Source organism: Taudactylus pleione, unplaced genomic scaffold (assembly GCF_031769625.1).
Source record: "Taudactylus pleione unplaced genomic scaffold, aTauple2 ptg000135l, whole genome shotgun sequence".
Taxonomy (NCBI): Eukaryota; Metazoa; Chordata; class Amphibia; order Anura; family Myobatrachidae; genus Taudactylus; species Taudactylus pleione.
The window spans coordinates 7,288,552-7,301,459 of record NW_028284537.1 but is presented as its reverse complement, the minus strand read 5'-3'; the positions used below and the strand labels follow the sequence as shown (position 1 = coordinate 7,301,459).

The 12,908-nt window shown below is 50.7% G+C and overlaps 1 protein-coding gene across 1 annotated transcript in view; it reads right to left on the bottom strand.

The window, feature by feature from the left end:
- The window catches only part of PRICKLE2 (prickle planar cell polarity protein 2), a 318,781-nt gene extending 315,420 nt beyond the window's left edge, over positions 1 to 3,361 (bottom strand). The window contains exon 1 of the mRNA XM_088473394.1: positions 2,989 to 3,361. Coding sequence (XP_088329520.1) covers positions 2,989 to 3,030 — 42 coding nt within the window. The 5' untranslated portion in view covers positions 3,031 to 3,361. The remainder of the gene's footprint in view (positions 1 to 2,988) is intronic.
- Between the last annotated feature and the right edge of the window lie 9,547 nt (positions 3,362 to 12,908).

Below are 12,908 nucleotides of genomic sequence, written 5' to 3'. Positions count from 1 at the left end.
AGCAGCAGGAACCCCCTGCACCCTTGGGACAGTCCCCCAAAGGTAAACTGCGTCAAAAAATGTTTTAAAAAGTCTTTAGATCACCGCAAAAAAGTACTTTCATTTTGGGGGCAAAAAAGTTCAAAGTTGGGGGACAAACATAAACACTAGTGAAATAGACTCCAGGGGGGTCCCCAAGTATGCCCCAAGTATTTTTAAGTTTGCAGGTGCTTGCAGCAGGTGGATTTTTAACGATTTTTAAAAGTTCACTTTAGCAACTTAAAAATATGCAAGCACCCATTTTCAGGTACCCCAAATTTACTGGGACTACTTATTTTCAACAAGAAAACGTTCTAAATGCTATACTTCACCACTTCTGCAAAGACGCTAATTAACAGCTATTGAGAGCATTTCAGCAGGGCTTTTCGGGGGTATCTAGAGTGATCCCCAATGTCAGTGCATCTATTGGGGGGTGTCAGGCTGATTTCCCCAAATCTGACAGTACTTTTCGCATATTACAATTTCGTCAGCTCCCGTTATAGCTGATTTCTAATTGAATACGGGGAAAAGCGGGCACGCGCGTGATACTTTTCCACATTGAAAACCCGCAAGGTCGGCGAAAAGACCTGAATGCGAAAAGTACGGGACTTTTCGCCTTTAATTGAATATGCCCCATAGTGCAAATTAGACTAGGGCAGTGGTTCCCAAACTGTGCGCCGTAGTACCCTGGGGTGCCTCAGGACACTTGCAGGGGTGCCTCAGGATGGTGGTCCAGCACCAAATCAATTTATTTAAGGTCAATGTAATGTAAATATGCTATGGGCAACATCTCCACCTCTAAAAACTCTCACTTTAGTAAATATTCCCCTAATTATCTACTCTGTCAACAGCACTATAGAACTGATTTCATTTATTGTTTTACATTTTTAATGACATGATAATACTTTTCGATGACAAACAGCGCATTTAAACTTATAATATAGGAAATATCTGTGTGTATGCTACATAAAGTAGCAGCAGTTGGGTTATTTACAATAGGTCTGAATGGAAAGGACATCCGTATGGCATATTGAATGAAGCAGTTGAATTATTGAAGAAGGGTATTGTACTCTGAGCTAATGACATTATAGCAGGAGTCAGGTGCAGCTCCCAGCTCTCTCACACTGCCTGGATCATGGGTGATTGTCTGATACTCTCTGAGAATTAACTAGCAGGATTTACATGGAGTTAAAGCGTGACAAGTGATGATGAGCAGGTAATTCTATGGTCACAGTAGCTGGATGTCAGAGCTTGAAGGACAAGAATAAGTTGTTGCAGAACTTCTTGGAAAGTACTACTGTCAATCATTGTATTTTGTCTAGGGATAATTTGACTGGTCAACTGTAGTGGAACTACAGGTCTCAGCATGCCAGAGCCTGCAAAAGAGTGCTGGGACATGGTTCTGTAACAGCTAGCAAACACAGGTTGCCTGTGATGGACATGTGAGGCAGGTACAATGTTCTGCAGCAGCTTAGCTCGTGGTTGCATCCACTCACGTTTCTGCAGCTACAATCTAATTACAGCAGTGGCAGGATCAATGTGTAGTAAGCTGGAGCTGGTTATTGATAATGGGAAATCTTTTTAGGTTGCAGCCCCCCTACCCATATTATACAGTTACCCACTTCCACATGCTACACAATTAGCCCCCTTCCCTACGTTACACAGTGACCAACTTCCCCATGTTACACAGTTACCCCCCTTCCCCATGTTACACAATTGCCCCCTTATAAGGTTACAGAGTTACCCCTATCCCCATGATATAATTACCCACTTCCCCATGTTACACAGCAGCCCACTTCCCCATGTCAGATAGTTAGCCCTCTCCACATGTTACACAACAGCACCCATATCACAGTTGCCCCCTCCCCATGGTACAGTTACCCATCTCCCCATGGTACACGTTTACCCCACTCCCAATGATACAGTTATCCCACCCCATGGTACACAGTTAACTCACTTCCCCAAATCACAGTTTCCCCTCTAACCACCCATGTTACACAGTTACCACCCACTCCTATCACACAGTTACCCCCTCCCCAAGATACAGTTACCCCTCTCCCCATGGCACAGTTACACCATTGTACACTGTTACCCCACTCTCCATGTTACACAGTTACCCCCCTTCCCCATGTTACACAATTGCCCCCTTATAAGGTTACAGAGTTACCCCTATCCCCATGATATAATTACCCACTTCCCCATGTTACACAGCAGCCCACTTCCCCATGTCAGATAGTTAGCCCTCTCCACATGTTACACAACAGCACCCATATCACAGTTGCCCCCTCCCCATGGTACAGTTACCCATCTCCCCATGGTACACGTTTACCCCACTCCCAATGATACAGTTATCCCACCCCATGGTACACAGTTAACTCACTTCCCCAAATCACAGTTTCCCCTCTAACCACCCATGTTACACAGTTACCACCCACTCCTATCACACAGTTACCCCCTCCCCAAGATACAGTTACCCCTCTCCCCATGGCACAGTTACACCATTGTACACTGTTACCCCACTCTCCATGGTACACAGTTAACCCACTTCCCCAAATCACACAGTTTCCCCTCTAACCACCCTTGTTACACAGTTACCACCCACTCCTATCACACAGTTACCCCCTCCCCAAGATACACAGTTACCCCACTGCCCATGGTACACAGTTACCCCTCTCCCCATGGCACAGTTATACCATTGTACACTGTTACCCCACTCTCCATGGTACACAGTTACCCTTCTCCTTCTGGTAAACAGTACACACCTCCCCATGGTACACAGTTACCCTTCTCCCCATCGCACACAGTTACCCCACTACCCATGGTACACAGTTATCCCATTACCCAAGGTGCACAGTTACCCCTCTCCCCATGGCACATAGTTACCCCACTACCCATGGTACACAGACAGTTACCCCACTACCCATGGCACAGTTACCCCACTACCCATGATACAGTTTCTCCCAGACTCACGGATCTGGCGGAATGTCTCCTCCAGGAGCTCCTGTTGAACATGTCCAGTGACTGCTCTGGAATCCGGGGGAAGCTCTGGGTGACTGCTCGGGGTCTCCGGTGTCAGACTGGGTCCCCTGTTATCCGCTCCTCTCAGCTCTTACATCCGCTTCTCGCCCATCAATGAATAGAAGTTAGGACGGAGCGGGGTTTCCTGCGTCTGCAGCTCCTCCCAGGGAGGGGAACACGGGGGACAGACCTGCAGCTACCGAGCGCTCCTGTCCTGGTCCCCTCTGTGTAACACTGTCACTGCCTGCACACACAGCTCCTTACTGTAACATGGCGGGGAGGGGACTCTATACTACTATATAGTACTCATCAGCGATGTATATGGAGGGGGCGAGGCTCTGTGTAATAGCGCCGGTCACCGGGCAGCTGCTCACAGACGCTGTTATACAACAGGACACTACCCGAATACCCGGACTCACCCGGACAGGATGCCTCCGCCCATTACCCTTACTATTGATACAGGGGAGCCCCTACATTTTATCTTCCCTGTGGCCAACGGTAACTGGAGACCCATTATTGTAGATAAGTGATTCTACTTAGGGCTTTTAAACTATCTGACATGGTACTTCTACGCAGCCCTCAACTACCTGACATGGTACTTCTACGCAGCCCCCCACTACCTGACATGGTGCTTCTACGCAGCCCCCCACTACCTGGCATGGTGGCCCCCCACTACCTGACATGGTGCTTCTACGCAGCCCCCCACTACCTGACATGGGACCTGATTCAGAGCCACTTGTAAGCGGCCGCTCGTTCGCTCCGAGCGATGTTTGTCCAACTGCGCATGCGTACGGATCGTTATACGCATGCACGAAGCAGTCAGTGCGGTCGAAATTCATGTGCTCGCAAAATAGCGAATGCCTGATAATTTGAGTGACAGAAAGAGGCGTATGTGGGTGGTAACAGGGGAAGGTGCTTGAAAACGGGGAGTGGAGATCCGAACGCAGGCGTGCTTAAAGGTCAAAACGGGCGTTTTATGGGTGTGCATAATTAAAACAGCAGCGTCATTGACCACGTCACTGGGTTATTTTATAGCCAGAACTGCTCGCAAAATTGTGGTAGCAAAAACCAACCACAAGAATAGCGAGCAGCTCATACCCTGGTCGATGTACTCGATTAATCTAATAAATAGCGGACATGACGTAGGATGCGAGCGGCCAGGGGGCGTAGTTTCCCAAAAAACGACCGCAAGTTTTGTACGCTCGTTCAGACCTAGAGGCGTGAACAGACCGCAAACAGCGAACTGTTCATTTGAATAGCCACCCCTATTTTCTGGACGAGCGAGCGCTAGTTGCGTCCGGCTCTGAATCAGGCCCATGGTGCTTCTACGCAGCCCCCCACTACCTGACATGGTGCTTCTACAGCCGCTCCCCACTACCTGACATTGTGCTTCTACGCAGCCCCCCACTACCTGACATGGTGCTTCTACAGCAGCTCCCCACTACCTGACATGGTGCTTCTACGCAGCCCCCCACTACCTGACAGTGCTTCTACGCAGCCCCCCACTTCCTGACATGGTGCTTCTACGCAGCTCCCCACTACCTGACATGGTGCTGCTACGCAGCCCCCCACTACCTGACATGGTGCTTCTACGCAGCTCCCCACTACCTGACATGGTGCTGCTAGGCAGCCCCCCACTACCTGACATGGTGCTTCTACGCAGCTCCCCACTACATGACAGGGTGCTGCTACACAGCCCCCACTACCTGACACAGTGCTTCTACGCAGGCCCCCACTACCTGACACGGTGCTTCTATGCAGCCCCCACTACCTGACATGGTGCTGCTACGCAGCCCCCCACTACCTGACATGGTGCTTCTACGCAGCCCCCCACTACCTGACATGGTGCTTCTACACAGCTCCCCACTACCTGACATGGTGCTGCTACGTAGCCCCCCACTACCTGACATGGTGCTTCTACGCAGCTCCCCACTACCTGACATGGTGCTGCTACGCAGCCCCCCACTACCTGACATGGTGCTTCTACGCAGCCCCCCACTACCTGACATGGTGCTTCTACGCAGCCCCCCACTACCTGACATGGTGCTTCTATGCAGCCCCCACTACCTGACATGTTGCTTCTACGCCGCTCCCCACTACCTGACATGTTGCTTCTACGCCGCTCCCCACTACCTGACATGTTGCTTGTACACAGCCCCCACTACCTGACATGGTGCTGCTACGCAGCCCCCCACTACCTGACAGTGCTTCTACACAGCTCCCCGCTACCTGACATGGTGCTTCTACGGCAGCTCCCCGCTACCTGACATGGTGCTTCTACGCAGCCCCCCACTACCTGACATGGTGCTGCTACGCAGCCCCCACTACCTGACATGGTGCTTCTACGCAGCTCCCCGCTACCTGACATGGAGCTGCTACGCAGCCCCCCGCTACCTGACATGGTGCTGCTACGCAGCTCCCCGCTACCTGACATGGTGCTTCTACGCAGCCCCCCACTACCTGACATGGTGCTTCTACGCAGCTCCCACTACCTGACATGGTGCTTCTACGCAGCTCCCCACTACCTGACATGGTGCTTCTACGCAGCCCCTCACTACCTGACATGGTGCTGCTACGCAGCCCCCCACTACCTGACATGGTGCTTCTACGCAGATCCCCACTACCTGACTGTGCTTCTACGCAGCCCCCCACTACCTGACATGGTGCTTCTACACAGCCCCCCACTACCTGACATGGTGCTTCTACGCAGCCCCCACTACCTGACATGGTGCTTCTACGCAGCCCTCACTACCTGACATGGTGCTTCTACGCAGCCCCCACTACCTGACATGGTGCTTCTACGCAGCCCCCCACTACCTGACATGGTGCTTCTACGCAGCCCCCACTACCTGACATGTTGCTTCTACGCCGCTCCTCACTACCTGACAAGTTGCTTGTACGCAGCCCCCACTACCTGACATGGTGCTGCTACGCAGCCCCCCACTACCTGTCATAGTGCTGCTACGCAGCCCCCCACTACCTGACATGGTGCTTCTACGCCACTCCCCACTACCTGACATGGTGCTGCTACGCAGCCCCCACTACCTGACATGTTGCTTCTATGCAACCCCCACTACCTGACATGTTGCGTCTACGCCGCTCCCCACTACCTGACATGGTGCTTCTACGCAGATCCCCACTACCTGACTGTGCTTCTACGCAGCCCCCCACTACCTGACATGGTGCTTCTAGACAGCCCCCCACTACCTGACATGGTGCTTCTATGCAGCCCCCACTACCTGACATGGTGCTTCTATGCAGCCCCCACTACCTGACATGGTGCTTCTATGCAGCCCTCACTACCTGACATGGTGCTTCTATGCAGCCCCCACTAACTGACATGGTGCTTGTACGCAGCTCCCCACTACCTGACATGGTGCTTCTACACGCAGCCCCCCACTACCTGATGTGGTGCTTCTATGCAGCCCCCACTACCTGACATGGTGCTTCTATGCAGCCCCCACTACCTGACATGGTGCTGCTATACAGCCCCCACTACCTGACATGGTGCTTCTATGCAGCTCCCCACTACCTGACATGGTGCTTCTACGCAAACCCCCACTACCTGACATGGTGCTTCTATGCAGCCCCCACTACCTGACATGGTGCTGCTATACAGCCCCCACTACCTGACATGGTGCTTCTATGCAGCCCCCCACTACCTGACATGGTGCTTCTACGCAGCCTCCCACTACCTGATTTAGTGCTGCTGTGCAGCCCCCCACTACCTGACATGATGCTGCTACACAGATAATCTTTATATCATATGAGGTAACTTTTTCAACTATTCCTAATATCCTAATATAGGGATCCTGTCAATATCCCGACACATGGGATGCTGGCGCTTAGAATACCGGCGCAAGAATTCCAACACCTGTCAGGATCCTGGCGCCGGCATCCCGAAAGGTAAGTAGCGGGGTTAGGGGTTAGTGTTAGGCACTAGGGGGGAGGGTTAGTTTTAGGGTGTGGGGAGGGGGAGGTAAGGTTTAGGCACTAGGGACAGGGGCGTATCTACCCATTGGCAAGGATGGCACTCGCCAGGGGTGCCGGCCAAAGGGGGGGGCGCCGGCCGGTAGTGCCACCAGCAGCCAATGGGTGGACTACCCCAGGGGCTGGAACTAGTCCCCCGTGCCCCAAGTGTAAGGCAGACCGCAGTGAGAGCGGTCTGCCCTACACAGTTACAAACACACAGCCGCCAGTGGCGGCTGTCTGTTTGTTATAGCAGCCAGCCAATGAGAGTCAGACAGACTCTCACTGGCTGCTGCGTCGTCCACAGAGAGAGCCGGCTGGAGCTCACTCATGAGCTCCGTCTTCCGGCTCCCTCCGCAGCGGGTGATGGGAGAGACGTCTCTACCATCCCATAGTGCAGAGCGAGAGCGGGCCTGGAGGAGTGGACAGCGGCGGTCATCGACAGCAGCGGGGATCAGGTAAGTTGCTTTTTTTTTCTGTGGTTTTTTTTCTAGCACAGCACAGGGGGGCAGAGCGTGGCTACTCGGGGGCACTGTATAGGGAGTGGCCTCTACTGGGGTCACGTTATGGGGGGATGGATGCTACTGGGGGCACTGTATTGTGGGGGCCACTGCTGGAAGCATGTTGGGGGGGATGGCCGCTACTGGGGGCACTGTATTGTGGGGGCTGCTACTGGGGGCACGTTGGGGGGGATGGCCGCTACTGGGGGCACTGTATTGTGGGGGCCGCTACTGGGGGCACGTTATGGGGGGATGGCTGCTACTGGGGGGCCCTGTATTGTGGGGGCTGCTACTGGGGACACGTTATGGGGGGGGTGGCCGCTACTGGAGGCACTGTATTGGGGGGACTACTACTGGGGGCACTGTATAGGGGGACTACTACTGGGAACACTGTATAGGATGACTACTGCTGGGGGCACTGCATAGGGTGGACTACTACTGGGGGCACTGCATAGAGGGGACTACTACTGGGGGCACTGCATAGGGTGGACTACTACTGGGGGCACTTCCTGAAATGATGGGGGCGCCAGTCCATTACCTTGCCAGGGGCGCTCGGATCCCTAGATGCACCCCTGACTAGGGGGTTAGGTTCGTTTTAGGCATCGGGGAGGGGTAGAGGTAGGAAAAGGGTTAGGGTACCTACCGACAGGTGTCGGTATCCTAACTTTGTTGGGATGCCGGCGTTAAGATTTTGAATGGTGGGATCCCGAGCGCCGGCATCCAGTACCAACCCCTAATATATGTCATGGGGTTTTATACACAATACAGAGTACAGGACTTGACAAATGCCATCTGTATGACATGAGGGGGCCTGCACAGCTACTCTCTATGATATAGGATGACAGAATGGGCTCTTTTTAACTAAACACTATATGATATGCAAGGCGGGGTTCTATACAACTACATTATATTGAGGAGTTTATATTACTATACCATATCTTAATGTATGCCCCACATGACGAGCTAGGATTGGTTTTACATATATACCTGGGACAAAAAAGGGATGCTCTCTAACTACTAACAATATATCTTCATATAATTACCCCAAAATGGTATATCGGTATATCTACCATGAGAGGTTAGATACATTAAATTACCAATAACATGACATAGGGACATAGGGGGCATAATATACACTGAACTGACAAGTCATGGGATAGATGCATAGTATTGTGTAGAACCCCCTCTAGCCCTGTGAAATGCAGCAATTCGACTTGGCATCATATCCACATGTGGACGATAGACCTCTGGAGAGATGGTGACCCATGCCGTCTGGATAGCTTCCCTCTGCTTTCTGTTAATTGTAGGTACAGGATCTTGGGTGCGAATGGACCGCTCCGCCACATAAATGCGTGATTGGGTCCATGTGGCCTCATAATTCGTGTGAACTCTCCAAAATGCTCCTCGAACCAAATCCTGACAACTGGGGACCGGTGACATGGTGCATTTTCCTGCTGGAATATTCCATTGTTGTAGGGGTATATGGAGTCCATGAAGTGCTGCAAATGATCATCAAGCAATGCAACATATTGGTTACCAGTCAATGACATGTTCAGGCGGACCAACCCTTGCCACGTGAACACACGCCACACCAATATGGAACCACCACCAGCCTTCACAGCGTCTTGTTGACAGCTGGCAGCCATGGCCGCATGAGGTCTGTGCCACACGCAAAACCTACCTTCAGCCTTAAACAACTAAAACCGGACCACGCCACTTGATTTCTCTAGGGTGCAATTAGCAACGTCACAAGCCCAGGTGAGGCGCTGTGTCGGTGTCATAGTGCTAATAGGGGCACTCTGATGGGTATTCTGCTCCCATATCCCATGGAAGCTGAAAAATGCTGCACTGCCCTGCTGGTACCTCATGCATTGAATGTGAACGTGATTTGAGCCAGTGTCGCTGTCTGTTACCAGATGCCGCTGGTCGCTATTATTAAGCATCTATGGTCGGTCATTGCTCTGACCACGGTGGGTGGTAATGCCTTCCATGAGGTATTCCTGGTACACATGTGACACTGTAGATTGAGAAAAGTTGAATGTTCGCACATCTTCGGTAATGGAATGTCCCACCTGTCAGGCAGCCACTATTATGTCCCGTTCGATCTCCAATACTTCACATTGCCTTGCCATGAACAGCCTAGCCAGTGTTTAAAATTGACTCACAAGATGTCAGATTACAACTGATGCAGGTCTGGGCATTTTCAAGACATCACAGTATGGTGACACCACCTACCATTGCCTTTGCATACTGCTATCCCAGGACTTTTGGAACTTCAGTGTACATATCCACTTCATGATGAATTTGTAGCACCAAACAGATCACGGTTTCGGACATTTCCCCTGTACCCTCTCTTATGAGCAGATCCGTATGGATAAACTCATCAATTGTTTCCTAAAATTGTCCTTTAGGTTGTTGAAAACAATATAACAGTGTACGCTTTGTGCATTTTATTGTAGTGTAGTATTATCAGCCGTGTGTGTAATCATTTGTGTCTTTTGTCAGTTTCATAGACGCCAACTTCGTCAATTCAATTTCAGGGACATATTGATACTGGGCAAATGCATCTAAACACACAATGTTTAATCACCAACCTGGTATGTTTACAGAACTTGGTTATGAATAGGCCTATTTGTCATTAATTATTTCCAGGGGGGAGGGGTACCCGCAAATATTAAGTATGCCCCAGATGTACTATGAAGGGATCGCAGCCAATATCTGCCGCAGTCCCACCATTTTTATTCGCAAATGCACCCCCAATAAATACAGTCTTATTTTGCATACTAAATGTAACTATTGATTCAGCTGTACATTATACAATTATAATTACTATTCGGCTGTATAAGTTCGGGTCGATGCTACCCAAATGCGCATGCGCACGACGGAGGGAGCTCCGTCGTGCGCATGCGCGAGACCCGGCGAGCGACGGGGTAGCTGTCGCTCTGGGTCTCGCACCAAAGGGGGCGTGCTGTCGATGGTGAGTGACAGCACACCCCCTTTGGTGGGCGTGCCGGGTGCGTGGCTGCCAGACGGAGGCGTTCCCATGGGAACGCCTACCGTCTGGGTCCGGCCCCACTGACATCACTAGTGATGTCACTGGGAGTGCTTTTGGCTCTGATAGAGCCAAAATCACTCCTGGGCTTGCGGCAGCGAGACCCTACCGCAGGTTCTCGTCGCAAGCCCGATGGCCTCGATGGTCTTGACCATCGCGACCATCATCATGGACGCTCGCCCACAGCTATGCGAGCGTCCAAGAGGCCGCTCCAAGTTGAGGTAGGAGGGCCCTTATTCAGAGCGAGCGCTCTGGTCAGAGCGTCCGGCTCTGAATCAGGCCCAGACTCCAATAAGAGCCAGTCCTGGCAAAGAGCTGGAAGCAGTGTGATAGCGTAACGTTATCACATTGCTTCCTGGTTCGGATACCCAGGAGCCAATGCACTTGTGCAGCCAACACATTTGTCACTGGGGGGCAGAAAAGAAGCATATGAGCTATTGATTTGCAAATCAGTAGCCCAAGGCTACTATAGGATAACTCCTGGATGTGGCATTGTCCTATCAGAGCCGAGCTCTAGAATGCTTTGCAATCGTGTTCCGGAGATCGGTAAATCCGGCAGCACAACAGCCCCCATAGAAACCTTTTATCATTTATCTGCATTTTCAAACTTCTTAATAATTATGAGCTTATACAGCCCTGACAATAAGAATGAATTGTGATAATTGCATTTAGCATGCAAATTAAGACTGCACTTATTGGGGCTGCAGTTGTAGATGAAAATGGAGGGACCTGCGCAGTTGGGCAATACCTAAAACCAGGACAAGTCTTGAAAACCTGGCACTGTTGCCTAAAACTAGGGACAGTTGACAGCTGTGCACTATGTATATGAAAGGCCAATAAAAACTGTGCACAAGAAGAAAGCATTTTAGTACCATCCATCACCAGAAATATTTTTATTATACTTTAGCTCCAACATTTTATGTTGCACTTTAAAGAGAATGTTTTAAATTATTCACATCAGTCTCTGCCCCCAGGGGAGCTAACAGTGTAAATTCTTTATCACACAATCACACTCACGCCCTCTGTCGCCTTCGCTCTCTGTTTATTATAGCATCAAATTAGATGTAGGTAGGGTTTTTTTATTTATTTTTTTCAGATAAGCTCTTTGATGGGTTTGGGGTAGAGTCTGAGAACAGGGGTGCCCCTGTGCATAATCATACTTGAGTGATGGAGGTTGGCAGAGGACACTTTCTTGCCAGGGTTTACAAATAAACAGATCAATGACAAACTGTACTGGTGCGTACACACGGTACGATAAAAATGCACGATATGAACGATAACGATATCGTAAAAATGAGCATATAAATCAGCCGATGCCTGGACTAATAGTGAACTTAAATCTTACTGCTAAGCACTATAGCTTCCCTTTAATAGTTCATTTAGATTATTCTACTAAGGGTTTAGGGTACTCATGCCACTTTAGATATCTTGGGGCTACAAGTTCTTGAATACCCTTCCAAAAACAGTAGGGCATGCTTGTACTCTTAAAGTGGGTACACACCTAGCAGATATATCTGCAGATCGAGTGGTCTGCAGATATATCTGTACACTGAACGATCATCATCTTCCAGGCAGCCGCGGGTCCCGATGGCCGGGGGGCGGAGGCGCGGCTGCCTTTGCATCTGTGCGGGCGATTGGCTGATCGCCAGTACACACTTGCCAATGGACATATATGTCTGCAGATATATCTGTCCTTCAGCTGTGCAGCTCCGTTCGACGCAATATGTCGGTGGATGACGTCGTTCACAGACAAATCGCTGGTACACACTGGCCGACGGGCACCTGATATAATGGCCGATCGATGAATCGGCCAATATATCTGCCTGTGTGTACCCATCTTTTGTCCTACAGCAGCTGCTATGTGACAGATTTTATATACAGTACATATTTTATATATTCGGTTGCACAATGGAGAGGGTCGGAGTGTGTGAGATGACGCCAGACTTGTAAAGGTGGGAAGACTGGGCCTAATTCAGACCCGCTCGAGAGCGCTGAGCGCGGGCAAGCGAGTCGATGTTGGCCCAGTGCGCATGCACACGAGGGAGCCGGCTCCGTCATGCGCATGCGCGAGACCCGGATAGCGACGGGCAAGCTGTCGCTATGGGTCTCGCTACAAAGGGGGCGTGTTGCCGCTCTAAAAACTAAGAGGGACGGCCCTGATTCAGAGCGAGCGCTCTGTCAGACTGTCCGGCTCTGAATCAGGGCCACTGTTTGCAGGCTTTGTAGTTGACAGTGAGAAGTTTTTAATTGGATTCTGTAGGGTATGGAGAGCTATTGTAGGAATTGGTAGCATCAGGAGAGGAAAATCAATGTTATTTGCTGTGGTTCCCCTTTCATAAATACTAATTTCT